General features: G+C 47.5%; 1 protein-coding gene and 1 pseudogene across 2 annotated transcripts in view; one reads left to right on the top strand and one right to left on the bottom strand.

The window, feature by feature from the left end:
- The window catches only part of DNAI1 (dynein axonemal intermediate chain 1), a 70,196-nt gene that overhangs the window by 28,449 nt on the left and 27,054 nt on the right, over positions 1–14,693 (bottom strand). The window contains exons 5-10 of one of the 2 annotated variants that reach the window (XM_006060455.3): positions 11,799–11,925; positions 11,433–11,542; positions 10,931–11,050; positions 9,811–9,870; positions 7,347–7,481; positions 2,657–2,741 (exon numbers count right to left, since the gene is read on the bottom strand). In XM_006060455.3, the coding sequence (XP_006060517.2) occupies positions 2,657–2,741; positions 7,347–7,481; positions 9,811–9,870; positions 10,931–11,050; positions 11,433–11,542; positions 11,799–11,925 (637 nt within the window). The remainder of the gene's footprint in view (positions 1–2,656; positions 2,742–7,346; positions 7,482–9,810; positions 9,871–10,930; positions 11,051–11,432; positions 11,543–11,798; positions 11,926–14,693) is intronic. The other variant, XM_044940203.1, reaches the window with a different exon arrangement.
- On the top strand, positions 7,659–8,624 carry LOC112583934 (annotated as a pseudogene).

Raw genomic sequence — 14,693 nt, 5'->3', positions numbered from 1 at the left:
TCCACGTTCCGCAGAGCCATGAGAGGGAGAACAAATAAACCAGCTCCCTACTGCCCTGAAAACCCCTTGGTGACCCCCCTGGCACAGGGGCTTCCTGATTGAACCAAGGCTCCAACCCACTACCATGTCACCTCCAGCCAGCTGTTCACATACTCTCTACATCAAAGTGTCGAAAATGCTCTGCTCCTCCTGGAAACTCCCACTCACTCTAGATCCAGATCAAGCTCCTCCTCCTCTGTGAGGCCTTCACTTTGTTGCTGAACAGACAGAGTTCACCTCCTCCTCTGCCCCACCCCTGCCTCTGGTCTGCTGAAACATGGGCCACACACTGTTGCCTCTCTGTGTCCTTTTGCCTGTCTCCCCCAGCCCACAGCTCTAGGGGAACAGGAAGCACAGTGTTATCATCTCTGGACCCGCAGTGCCTAGCACAGGGCCAGCCACAGAGCAGGCACCCGGTGATTGTTCAAAGAAGGCAACAAAATATATCAACAAAAGGGAAACAGTTCTCAGTCTTCTTTCCAACCAAGGGTGCCCCAGAAGAAAATGACCCTCTCATCCACCATGGTCAAGGACAAGCCCAGGCACAGCCCCAGCCTCTCTCCCAATGTCCCACACTTTGATGTTTGGGGACTTACACCAAATCCTCAAAAATGGCTCAGAACAAAAAAAGATTTGAGTGGTCAGAGGCGTGAGCCTTGATCACATCAGAAATCCCTGAGCTCGGACTGTCTTTGAAAAGACTTCATTTCAGAGAGATTAATTGGTAACACTTCTGTTTTCACTTCTCCTTCACAAATATACTTTCCCAAAGGGAAAAGTGTATGCAATTAAAAAAAAATCAAAGTTCAATGCATTTTTATGTGCCTGTGTTCTTATAAATGAAAAAGGTTCACCAAGGCCAATTTCTCCATGGATATTAATCATGTTTGCAGCCCTTCAGTGGGCTGCTTGCAGAGGCTGGGTTTCAGGAAGCCAAGCTGTGTGAGTGACAAATTCATTCACAGCTGCCGTGTACTTTTGACAGCTCTGAAAAGCACTCAAGGTCGTTTTCCAGCCTGAATGATAACAAGGGGGCTTGTTTAGGCGGCTGGTCTTGGCAGCCCTGGTTTCTCTGTCCCATGGGTGAGCAATGAGCATCAAGTCACGGAGAAGAGCCCTGGGCTGTCAGCAGAGGAGATCAGCCAGCAGTGGGGAACTGCCAACTCCGGGGAGGCAGCCGCTCCAAATAAATGCACAACCTCTCAGGGAAATACAAGCCACTTGGGAATGTGCTGTTCATGCCATGGGAAGGATTCCGTTTCCCTGGCTCTGTCAAAGACGCCAGAATTTCCCAGGCCCCCAGGATTTAAGCATTTCTGGATCAATCTCTTGCTTCACCACATCACTAATTAATCACTCGCATAGACCTATTGAGTGTTTATTTGAAATGTCTCTTCCAGATCAGTGACTCTGTGGTCTCGTGCCGAAGCGCTTAGGCTCTGGATCCGGGGGACCTGTCTTCGAGTCCCGACTGTGTCCCTCACACCTCAGGCTAGCTGTGGTTTGGAACAAGTGGCAACCTTTCAGCCTGAATGTCTCATCCATAAAATGGAGGTCGTAGTGGTATTCACCTGACAGGGTGGCTGTCAGGATGAAATAAAATAATGTGTGTAAATGGCACAGCCCAACACCTGGTAGGCCGTTCCCAGGGAGGGCTGCTGCTTGTTTTTTCACTGTTATAACTGCTCCTTTTTCTCCACTGCTGAAAATGCATTCTCAGTAAGGTGTAGAGAGGCCCACTCGACCCACACCTGAACCTCATCCTCGCCTCTGCCCCATCTTCCGCCTCGTCATACCCTCCCACCTCCTCAGCCCTGCTGTCCTCAGGCTGTTCCTGCCTAGTGGAAGCTTTGAACTCTGCAGAGAAAGCTCTGGTTCCCTGTGCGATATTCAAGGCCCTTTCTTAACTGGCTCCAACCATCTCTCCAGCCTGAATTCTCCCCGCTTTCCAAGAGAGCCCCCGTCAGGGACAATGAGCCTGCTGTCCCTCGTCTCCAGAGTCCTTTCCATTCATTTTCACTACTGAGTGAGTCACTGCTTGTGCTGTCCCCTGCCCGAACATCTGCCCTCCGCTAATCTCCCACTCAGATGCCGCTTATCCCTGGGCATCCAGCTCAGTCCTCCCTGAAGCCTTCCGTGACCGTGGCCGCTGCTCACTTCCTCCTCCTCCGTTCTCGAGGAGACCAGAGCAGTCTCTGTCTGCAGTCTAGCACTTAGACTGTCCCTAAGCTGGGCAGAGCAGAGAACAGAACACGGAATTAGGAGGCTTAAGACCCAGGTTTGGGTGCCCTTGGCCTTGGCTTCCTCGTGTGTGAAGAAGGGATAAAATCTCTGCTCCACTGCCTCCCACGATTGCGGGGAAGATGATATTAATAACTAGCGTGCTGGTGTCTTTATGCACCATTGTCAGATCACATCACTACACTCACTTTTTCTTATGCCATGGTTCCTGTTTGAACTGTGTAAGTCTTATTTCCCTAGTGACATACAGAGGAGGGAGGGGTTATTTTTCTCCTCTTTCCCCTGTAGGACCCAGCATGGGACACTCAAATACTCACTTTGTATGAGCGATTTTTAATAAAGTAGTAATAGCAGTTGCTGGCACTTTAAATCTTACCCTGAGCAACATCATCATATGTGTTTTGGTTGACCATCCGCTCCACGATTTTAGCTGCTTGGGTCACTTTGGTGATGTCATCACTCTGTGGAGATACAGGGGCCACCGGTCCTCATAAGCCACCATTCTGGAAGGTCTCGCCCTGAGCTATAGCCCTGACTTGCAATTGGTTCAGCAAAGCCTCTCTGACCCCGCCCACCCCAGATAGCTCTGTAAAGGTTTTCCTCACCACCCTCTTCCAGGAATGCCCAGCTCACAAGTGGCATGAGGAGTCTGCATTGCCATAGTTGGCCCCTAGGTAAAGCCTGCCTCCTGCTCTTTCATCCTGAGTTTATTCTGGAGATGGCTCATCTCTAAGCACAAGACAGGGCCCTGAGGAGAGCCCAGAAGGAGTACTGGAGGGGAGAGCAGACAGGGCCGGGAGGAGGCTTCTCTGGTGGGGACAGAGGTTTCAGCAGCCTGAGCAACAACAAGGACTCCCATTAAAGGTCCCAGAAATCTTGTGGTCCAACTTATTCAGTCAAAAGTTGAGGGGTATGTAAAATAGATAGCCAATGGAAATTTGCTGTATGACTCAGGGAATTGGAACTGGGGCTCTGTAACAATCTAGAGGGGTAGGAAAGGGTGGAAAGTGGGAGGGAGGTTCAAGAGGGAGGGGCGTGTATACACCTATGGCTAATTCATGTTGATGTATGGCAGAAATCAAAGCAATATGGTAAAGCAATTATCCTTCAATTAAAAACAAATTTTAAAAAAAAGTTGAGGGGAAGGTCCAGGGAGGGGAAAGAGACATGTCTCTACTATAAGGAGTATGAGACAGAACTAACTTCTAACTCAAGGCCCTGCCCATGGCCAAAGACAAAGCAGGAAGTTTCATATCAGGGGAAAATGACTCAATTTGAACAAAAAAACAAGTTCATTATCATGTGAAATTCCATAAATCCTCAATGGAACACCACTACAGCAGGTTGAGAGAGGAGTGAAGAGTTTGGGGCTGGCAAGACAGGTCCAACATGTCTAGGGCAGGTGGCAGGAATGAACCAGTGGAGTGGACAGCCCTCCAAGGGGGCCCCAGAGGGCCACGGCTCTCTGGGACACGCTTTCCCAGGACTGCCAGCATTGCGCAGAGGTTAAGAGAATGGGTTCTGGGGCCACCCAGGTCTGCATTCCCCACACACACAGATTAGGAGCCCAATGGCAACCTTAGGTACATGAAGGTCTCTGTGACTTAGAGTACTCCTGCCATAGAGGGATGGATGATGCCTTCTGAGTCATAGGGTCATTGTAGGGCCCTAATACATGTAGGACGTGTAATAATCACCGTGGTGTTATTCACCCAGGGCCCAGTGGTAACAGTGATGGTGCTGTCAGAGGGAACATGCAGCCTGGTGTAGGGGGGACTGACAAAGTCACACATGGGGACTGCCCTTTGAGACTCTTTGATCAGTTTTCAAAACTGACTCCAGAACATTCACCAAGGACATTCACGGGAGTCTTATAATCATAAGCCTCAGAGCTCACCTGGAACCAGCTACTCCCCCTACCCTCTGACCCAAAGCAAGAATCTGTCCCCCTCAGCAGCTTCCTGGCAAGTGTTTCTCCCCATGCCAGGTGGTATTTTGTGTGGTCAGACAGCCTGTTAACTGAAACCTACTTCCCTGAGTTCTATGGTCCCCATGGTTATCCCCATGGTCCTAACTCTGTCCTCCAGCCACAGAAAGGTGTGTGTGCCGGGGGACAGCTCCTCTGATGTGGGAGGACAGGACCTCTTTCCTCAAGTCAGTACTCCCTCAGGTGGCCCTGCCCAGCTCCATCAGCCTTGGTGGCCTCTTAACAGTCAACACCTATCAACCAGGATCAAGCAAGGACTATCTTGGGGGCTGTGCATACATCATCTTGGGTTCTCAAGACAAGCTTGCAAATCAGGTGTCATTAGGCTGTTTCCTTGGGTTGGTAAAGAATCCACCTGCCAATGCAGGAGACACAGGTTTGACCCCTGGGTCAAGAAGATGCCCTGGAAAAGGAAATCGCAACCCTCTCCAGTACTCTTGCCTGAAAAATCCCATGGACAGAGGAGCCTGGTGGGCTACAATCCACGGAGTTGCAAAGAGTCAGACACGACTTAGCAACTAAACCACCACCACAGATGAGAGAACAAGTTTTTAAAATTTTCAGCTTGGTGACAAAGTCAGGATGTAAACTCAAACCTATGGACTCCAGGGCCCATGCTCTGAGCCCCACACAAAGAGCCATCCCTCCCCAGATGACCAGCCTGGTCCTGGGAGACTCAGGGCTCCAGATGTGCTCTGAGGAGAGAGTGTGGTTTGGGAAACTATGCTACTGGAGCAGATGTGGATCTTTATTGGTTCTGACTGAACTTGTGACCTCTGAGCCCTTTCCCCCATTCCTGTCCTAATTGTTCAGATCAGAAAAGCTTGCTTTCATTTCTGTACATTCACCCAAATCATTAATGAGACAGAAACCTGAGGTCTAAAACTGCAGACCTTCCTCAGGGTATCATGAAGTTACTCTGCTTTCTCCTCTCCCATACTTTTGAGCTTTATACCAACCTAATCAGATCCAGGTCTCTGAGAAAGCGGTATGACTTTGTTCACATGCTGAGCCTCAGCAAAGGGGAAGGCAACTCTTACCTCCACTCTGGTCTACAGACAGCCTGTCCTAGTACTTACAATCCACAGTTAGAAATCAGTTCCCTTGGGGGAAGGCTGAATAGAATACTAAAGCATTATTTTTAATTAATTTATTTTTATTTGCAGGATAATTGCTTTATAATAATGTGTTGGTTTCTGCCATACATCAATATGAATCAGCCATAGGTGTATATATGTCCCCTCCTAGAACCTCCCTCCCACTCATGGAAGCATATACAGTACATATATTAAATAGATAGCCAGTGGGAATTTGCTGTATGACTCAGGAAACTCAAACTTGTGCTCTGTGACAACCTGGAATACTAAAGTGTTAACTGGCTATGTTATACCCCCAGTATCCTGCTTTACTGCATTTCTTGGTCCAGAGGGCTGGAATCTGCCTACATCACAGCTTTTCGTGTTAACCAAGCTAGAAGAACCTGGTGTGGTCCTGCATCCCTGAGGGTGTTAGACACCAATTCTGGTAGGGTTGAGACCTAAGGACAATTTTCAGCCTTAATCAAAGGGATCTTTCTTTTACTTCATGGGTCCTGGTGACTGCAGTTAAGGTTTCTTTAACCATGCTCCCAGTAGAGAGCCAAACCCTGATGAATCTTCAAGTGAATCTTGACCCAGGCCAGTAGCCCCCCTGAAGCCCCTAAACTCTAGAGAACAGTGCAGGGGAAGTTAAGGGTCTGGACAAGACAAATGCAGGGCCAGGACTTAGCTTTCACCTCAGGGTCCCAATACCAGCACAGTCCTGATCACCAAGTGCTTGCTCTGATTACATGAAACTCAACTGTACAGCTCCTATTAAGTCAGGGCCTGGAACCCTCAAACCTCTCCTAAAATGTGACTTTATCCTGGGCGTGGAATTGAGTGGAAGTGGGCATACTTCAGAGAAAGGGAGAGTGTGATCTGGTTTCGATTCCAGGGTGGAGCAGAACTACTTCCCTGAGAGCTGTTGGGAGCTCTCCAAGGTGCTGAACATGACCTTAGCTTTCTGTGGAACTTGTCCTTCCTGCCCAATTGCAGATCAGACTCATCCTGATCTCCATACTGGGACCCTGGCTCCTGACCCAGCTCTCTCTCTATTGAAGGGATACACATGGCCCCTCAGCATCTCCCTGTGGTGACCATCCCTGCAGTGACTTTTCACTGTAACTTCCATGATGAACCCCAACCTATGCTGGCTACACACACAGTGAGCTCCCAACCATGACCTCTACTATGACTCCTGCATAGCTTCATTGCAAATTGAACCCAGGGTGGTCACTCATTGGCCTGGACTCTCTGGTACCTGTGATTAGCTCTGACTTGCCTCCTGGACCTGAAGAATTGAGTGCAAGTAAACCCAAGGACTGAAGCCCAAAAAGCAAATCTCCCTCTCAAACCTCATGAGCTTTTGCCCAAGGAGGTGGAGCCTTATCCTCACATGCCGCTCTGTCCTGGGAAGCCTCCCCAGCTCTCCCAAGGTGCATATCAGGCAATGGCACCCCACTCCAGTACTTTTGCCTGGAGAATCCCATGGATGGAGGAGCCTGGTAGGCTGCAGTCCATGGGGTCGCTAAGAGTTGGACACGACTGAGCAACTTCGCTTTCACTTTTCACTTTCATGCATTGGAGAAGGAAATGGCAACCCACTCCAGTGTTCTTGCCTGGGGAATCCCAGGGACGGGGGAGCCTGGTGGCTGCCATCTATGGGGTCACACAGAGTCGGACATGACTGAAGTGACTTAGCATAGCATAGCATAGCATGTCTCCCGCTGTCCCCTAGCCCGACAATTCTGAATTCCTGCTAGCCTCCAGACCTATAATTGTTGGGGGGGAGGGGGAGGAATGTGTGGAATGCCAGAGGCAGTTATAGCTCTCCTCACACTTTCCTACAAGGAAAGGGCTGTTCATAAGTATCACTAGCATGGCCCCCTGCCCTTAAGTGTCTGTGAAGTCCTACCAGACAGCCAGGCTTCTTTCTACCTAGGAGCCAAGACCCCACTTAGTCATTCTCTGTGACAGAGCCATGGGAGCCCTTGCCAAACCTGGGACTCCATAGATGTCATCTTCCTCATGGCCATTTTCCCCATCTTTTTAGCCACTGGGGTCTTTGTCTTCTCCTTCTCTTTAGTCTTTTCCTGCTTCTCGAGCTCTTCCATGTAGGCATCATAGATCTCCCACTAGGCAAAGGCAAGATGAGAAGGATCATCTCAGGGCACAATCTTCACCTGACCAGCTCTTCAGCCTTTAGGGCTTGAGGAGGTGATCCTAAACCCAGTCACGCTTTTTCCCCCCTGGAGCTGTGCTGGTTCTGCAGCTCTGTGGCAAGCCATGGAATCTGGGTTCTGATCTGCAGGATGGGGTTTGTTAAAGTTGTCAAGAACAAGGCCTACTTCAAGAGATACCAAGTGAAATTCAGAAGAAGGTGAGAGGGCAAAACTGACTACTATGCTCGTAAACGATTGGTAATCCAAGATAAAAATAAGTACAACACACCTAAATACAGAATGATTATTCGTGTAACGAACAGAGATATCATTTGTCAGATTGCTTATGCCCGTATAGAAGGAGATATGATAGTTTGTGCAGCTTATGCTCACGAACTCCCAAAATATGGTGTGAAGGTTGGCCTGACAAATTATGCTGCGGCATATTGTACTGGCCTGCTGCTGGCCCACAGGCTTCTTAATAGGTTTGGTATGGACAAAATTTATGAAGGGCAAGTCGAGGTGACTGGAGATGAATACAATGTGGAAAGCATCAATGGTCAACCTGGTGCCTTCACCTGTTACCTGGATGCAGGACTTGCCAGAACTACTACCGGGAATAAAGTTTTTGGGGCCCTAAAGGGAGCTGTCGATGGAGGCTTGTCTATCCCTCACAGTACCAAACAGTTCCCTGGTTATGATTCAGAAAGCAAAGAATTCAGTGCTGAGGTACACCGAAAGCACATCTTGGGGCAAAACATTGCAGATTACATGCGCTACCTGATTGAAGAAGATGAAGATGCTTACAAGAAACAATTCTCTCAGTACATAAAGAACAACGTAACTCCAGACATGGAGGAGATGTATAAGAAAGCTCATGCTGCAATACGAGAGAATCCAGTGTATGAGAAGAAGCCTAAGAAAGAAGTTAAAAAGAAGAGGTGGAACTGTCCCAAAATGTCACTTGCCCAGGAGAAAGATCATGTAGCTCAGAAGAAGGCAAGCTTCCTTAGAGCTCAGGAACAAGCTGCTGAGAGTTAAACCAAACCACAATTTTCTATCAAGATTTTTCAGATAAGACAATAATAAACTTATTGAACAAGAAAAAAAAAAATAAACCCAGTCACATGCCTTCATAGCAACCTCTACTTGGCCCACTGCAATTATGCATTCAGTGACACTCACTGCTAATGGTCAGCTCTAGGACAGGAATGAAGGGACTCTCAGGACACCCATGAAAGCTGGTCTTTCCACCCTGCAACCCAGGGGCTTGGTTATCAGCTGGAGATCAGTATCGTTCCAGCCTACCACCTCCGCTTGGCAGAACAAATGGGCAGTGATCAGCTAGATCACCTTTTTCTTAGTGATTTATGAGACTCTGAACTAGGTAATTTAAAAAATGACCCCCTACTATAGAGATGGGATAAACAGGCTGTCTACAGCCCTGATCATACCTTCTCAGCATAAAGAGATAAACAAAAGTAAGGGAATTCCTGCTAACTGGATCTGACAGCAAGAGAAGCCCAAGGATAGTAGCAGAGGAAGCCACATGGATCAGGGGCTGGGCAAATGCCCCAGGTAGCTCTGTGTGCTCCCCAGAGCTGAGTAGTCACTGCCACCTGCAGGCCAGAGAGGCAATCCGCCCTTTAATAATTCCCCCAGGGGCCGGTCCTGCACACTGCACTGTACTTCTGTTATCTCACTCAGAGCCCTCCAGCAACCCTGTGAAGCTGCCTGTCATCCTCATTTGATAAATAAAGAAACTGAGGCATGAAGAGTGACAGGGTTTGCCTAGGATCTTACAGTGTGAGCAGCAGAATTGGGGACTGACCCCAGGTTATCTAGCACCATATCTAGCACCATATCCTGCCCAAATCAGTGTGGTTATCCCATGGGACTGGAGGGGGAAGGAGGGTCTGCAGGAACACTGAAGGCTGCTGGAAGGGCAGGGTCAGAGTGCTAACACTGCAGAGTCAGCTGTGAGGTGCCACGGGCTGCAGAGAGTCCTGGGGAATGTACATTCTCCCCAGTCTTGGAGGAACTTCTAGAAACCATACCTGTGTCCCCCTTGGACAGTCTTATCCTGGGCTGTTTCTAAGCCCTCTGAGTAGAGACCTACTGTCTCATGTGTCTGGAGTTCAGAGACTGGACAAGGAGCCAGGAAGTGGGTGGATGAGGAGGGCAGACTTCCAGAGGAATCTATGAGCACACCAGTCTTCCTTGTTGTTGAGGGAGCAAAACAAGGATATGGTATGGGGGTGGGGTGGGGAGTGATGGCTTTTAGACTGGCCCAGGGTCTCACCTGGTTGGCTGTGGCTGAAAAGTTTGTCCTAGGAGGAGGCTCCATCTGACATTCTCGGTCCTAGAGAACAATGACAACAGGTGACCCACAGAAAGCCCTTAACTCCTCTTTCCCCAGTGGTATAGCCACATGAGAAGCATTTGCTTGGAGCTGAGGGAGGGGTGGGACACAGCACTGGGGAAGTAAAGAGTGGCCTGGGCAAAGGACAAACTGATGCAGTGAAAGCCTAGACTTTTTTATGCAAGCCTCCTTCAGAAGAAGCCTAAACTAGAAAGTAGGGCCACTGAAGCCAAACTATGACAGTTTCAATCAAAAAGAACTCCAAGTGGGGGATGGACAGATCTACAAGAAGTCAGGCCTTGGCCAGCCTCCGGATGCTCTGGTCAACCTCTGGCAAGACATTGGCGAGGCACCTCCGCCCCCACCACCATCGTGTCTCACCCAGATTGCTCAGTGTCAGCACAGGGACTACAGAGGGTGGTTAGGAGTGGCAAAAACCCACCCTGCAAATATTTTCTCCCATGCAGTAGGTTATCTTTTCGTTTCATCAATGGTTTTCTTTGCTGTGCAAAAACATTTAAGTTTACCTAGGTCCCATTTGTTTCTTTTTGCTTTTATTTCCTTTGTAAATATCTGCCCTCCTCCCAGATTGACTTGTGTAGAACGCTGCCTTATATATGTGAGTCTCTCACCTGAAACCCTGACAGGTGCTTTCAGCCCATACTCAGGTTCCTCCATATTTATGAGCCAGGGAAATACCAGCCAGTCTATCAAAGAGACCATCAGCTTCAGTCAAACTGGCTCCTAGTCTTATCTCCCCGGCACACTCTCATCTCCTCTATCTTCCCCAAACTCTGACCTCAGCTTTGAGGCCCAATTCATGTTTCAGTCTCTTGATAGAGGAATCCAGCTTCCTTGTTACTCCCTCTGAACTCCTGCCTGGATGACTCATAGGGGCATGAACACATGCTCCCAGCTCTCCTTGGAGAGTGAAACGGTTCCATCTGCCCCGTCACCTGCCAGGCTGAGGGCTGCAGGGGTTGGGGTCAGGCCTGCTTCTTCCCCACTATGGACAGTGTGGAGCTTCGAGGCAAAGGGACTGGGTGGGGGGTTGCTTTACCCGGAGAGGGTTATTGAAGGTCTGTGAGGCCCTCTCACTGAAGTTGAACTTGTTGGTGAGCTTTCGCTCCTTGGGCTGCTTAGGAGTCATCAGTTCTTCTTCAGCCACTTTGTCAGATGCCTGGGAGGAAAAGAACAGGCCCACAGGACCAGGACTGAGCTGTGAGAAGAAGGTGGTGTGGGGTGGGGAGTGGGGAGAAGTCGTGTCCTGGGGTAGGATGGGAATGTGAGGGAAGGATGATGCCAGAGGTCTTGGCAATGTGGCCTCTTCACTTCTCACCTTCAGTCCCCACCCCCCGAGTGTCCTTAAAGCCTCCAGCCAAAGCTGGAGCCATAAGGGGTGGGCAAGTGCATGCTCAGTCGTGTCTGACTCTTTGTGACCCCACGGACTGAAGCCTGCCAGGCTCCTCTGTCCATGGGATTTTCCAGGCAAGAATACTGGAGTAGGTTGCCATTTCCTCCTCCAGGGAAGGGGTGGGATGGACAGTAATATTATACTGCACCTCAACTATAGGCACATCTGTTTGACTCCCAGCTTCAACTTCCTTGGGCTCTTCTTCTTCTTCCAGGATTTCTGTTTCTGAAATCATCATCTTGGCGGACTCCTGAGAACCTTGGTGGGATACTGCTGTTGAGCCCAAAGTCCCACACACTCCCCTATCCCCTGGCAGGGCAAGGCCTTCTTGGTTTCTGTCTTTCAGACCTCGCCTGCCCCAGGGTTCTCCCAGACCTCTCCAGGAGAGCCAGCTGTTCGACTTTATGAAAGGAGAGGCTCTGCAGTGTTCTGGCTTAGCCACCTCCTCCCTACAGTGACCAGAGAAAGGGGACCGGGCTCTGGGCTGCAGCCTCAGGCTGACCCGGGGGCTTACTGGCTGCTAACTCATCACGGTGGTGCTGCCGCCGCCCTTCATCCGAGTCTTTGGGGATCAGGTTCCCGACCTGGGTGAAGTGAACTGCCAGCTGGTCCACAAAGCCAATGAGCTTGTATGTGCCTTCCTGGGAAGAAAGGGGCTGCATCAGACCAGGGATCCCCAAAGGGCTGGCATCAAAATATAGCCTGCCTTCACTCAAAAGGCCTGAGACGTCCATCTGTTAACAGAATTATCACTTACTAAATTCTCAGTTAACCTGAAGTTTTCACTGCATTCCAGTTTCAAGAAGAGAAAACAAATGAAGTTGTGGTTGTTTTTAAGTTCTCGTTAAGACTTTTTTTGCTTTTCTTTTTAAATTTTATTGAAGTATAGCTGTTGTATTGGGTTGGCCAAAAAGTTTGTTTGGATTTTTTCATAACACCTCACAGAAAAATCCCAACAAACTTTTGGCCAACCCAATACAATATTATATAAGTTACAGGTGTGCAATATAATGATTCACAATTTTAAAGGTTATATTCCAATTTTTGTTGTTGTCCGATAATAGTTATTATAAAATATTGGCTATATTCCTGTGTTGTACAGTATATCCTTGTAGCTTATTTTATATTTAGTACCTAATAGTTTGTACCTCTTACACCCCTGCTCCTATACTACCCTCCCGCCTTCCCTCTCCCCACTAGAAACTACTAGGTTTGTTCTCTATATCTGTGAGTTTGCTTCTTTTTGTTAATTTGTTAGTTCATTGTGTTTTTTAGATTCCACATATAAGTGATATCATACAGTATTTGTCTTCCTCTGAGTTATTTCACTTAGCATAATACCCTCCAAGTCCATCCATGTTGCTGCTAATGGCAAAATTTTATTTTTATGAGTAGTTTTCCATTGTATATATATATACACCACATCTTTATCCATTCATCTGTTGATGGACACATAGATTACTTACGTATCTTAGTAATTATAAATAGTGCTGCTATGAACGTTGGGGCGCATGTATCTTTTTGAAGTAGTGTTTTTGTTTTTCTCAGATATATACCCAGAGTGGAACTGCTGGGTCGCATAGTAGTTCTTTTTTTAGTTTTTTTTTTTTTTTCAGAAACCTCTGTGTTGTTTTCCATAGTGTCTGCATCAATTTACATTCCCATCAACGGTGTATGCATCCTCACCAGCATTTGTTATCTGTGGTCTTTTGATGATAGCCTTTCTGACAGGTGTGAGGTGATACCTCACTGTGGTTTAGATTTGCATTGCCCTGATGATGAGTGATAGTGAGTACCCTTTCATGTGTATGCTGGCCATCTGCATGTCCTCTTTGGAAAGATGTCTAATCAGGTCTTCTGCCCATCAGTTTGGATTTTTTTTTTATGTTGAGTTATATGAACTATTTGTATATTTTGAAAGTTAACTCCTTATCATTTGCAAATATTTTCTCCCATTTAGTAGGCTGTCTTTTTGTTTTATCAACAGTTATCTTTGCTGTGCAAAGGTAATCATTTAATTAGGTAACTGTTTAATTAAGTCCCATTTGTTTCCTTTTGCTTTTATTTCCTTTGCTTTAAGAAACAGATCCAAAACATGTTGCTACAGTTTATGTCAAAGAGTGTTCTGCCTATGCTTTCCTCTAGGAGTTTTATAGTTTCCAGTCTTACATTTAGGTCTTTAATCCATTTTAAGTTTATTTTTGTATATGGTGTTTGAGAATGGTCTAATTTCATTATTTTACATGTGCTGTCAAAGACATATTTTAAAATACATTCTTCCAACTCTGAGTGGCTCTGAATTGACCTGTCACTGACTCCTTCATCCATGTCAAGAGATTCTATCTTGCCTGCCTTACCAGAACTCAGAGAGGTCACACATAGTCATCAAACACACCTGACCTGGCCTTTTCTCCACTCTATTTAGTGGATGCCAGGGCTGGATAGATCCTCAGAGACACCAAGTCCCCCATCCCTTAAGAGGATCACAAAAATCTAGAAAAGATTGGGGCTTGCGTGGCACTTGTCAAGTCACATGGCAAATGAGAAACATGGCTACTATTAAAGTACAAGAAACCTTGTTCATTCCTTCATCAACAAATAATTTTTGAATAGACACAATGTGCCAAGTATTTTCTAGGTTCTAGAGATACAAAGCTTAGCAAAAGCAGATATGATCCCTGCTTTTATAAAGCTTATAGTCTGGTTCCTCTAGGCTACCTCCTTAGTGATCAGCATCCTAGCCCTAAAGTTTGAGAGCAGGGGTTCACTTCTTTTTTTATTTTATTTTATTCATTTTTGGCTGTGCTGGGTCTTCGTTCCTGTGTGGGGGCTTTCTCTAGTTGTGGCGAGCAGGGGCTATTCTCTAGTTCATTGGTTTCTGGTGTGGTGCATGGATGCCTTCTCTTACTGTGGAGCAGGGGCTGTAGGATCATGGGCTTCAGTAGTTGTGGCTCGTGGGCTCTAGAGCATGGGCTCAGTACTTATGTCACATGGGCTTAGTTGCTCTGAGGTACATGCAATCGTCCTGGAATTGAATTTGTGTCTCCTGCATTGGCAGGCAGATTCTTAACCATTGGACCACGAGGGAAGTCCCCAGCCCTTTCCAAGTCATACAGAAAATTATTACCTTTGTATGGCACACTGAGATAAACTCACCACAGAGGAAACCAGCCCATGGCTGGTACCAGGCCCACCTGTCCCTGGAGAACAGAAAGAATCACTATTTCTGTACACAGAATGGGACACTCTGCCTTTAAAAGTCACCATAAAAGCTCTTCCTCTCTCAGTAACACAGATGGATGGGAAGATGGGACAGTGCAGTACTTAAGAGCATGGTCTGTGGATGTGGGCAGAATTGGATCCAAATCTTGATTCTCCTCCCTATTACCTGCATGATCTTAGGCTTAGC

The sequence above is a fragment of the Bubalus bubalis genome, chromosome 3 (genome assembly GCF_019923935.1).
Source record: "Bubalus bubalis isolate 160015118507 breed Murrah chromosome 3, NDDB_SH_1, whole genome shotgun sequence".
NCBI lineage: Eukaryota > Metazoa > Chordata > Mammalia > Artiodactyla > Bovidae > Bubalus > Bubalus bubalis.
The sequence above is the reverse complement of the archived record's forward strand: the minus strand, read 5'-3'. Positions and strand labels throughout refer to the sequence as shown.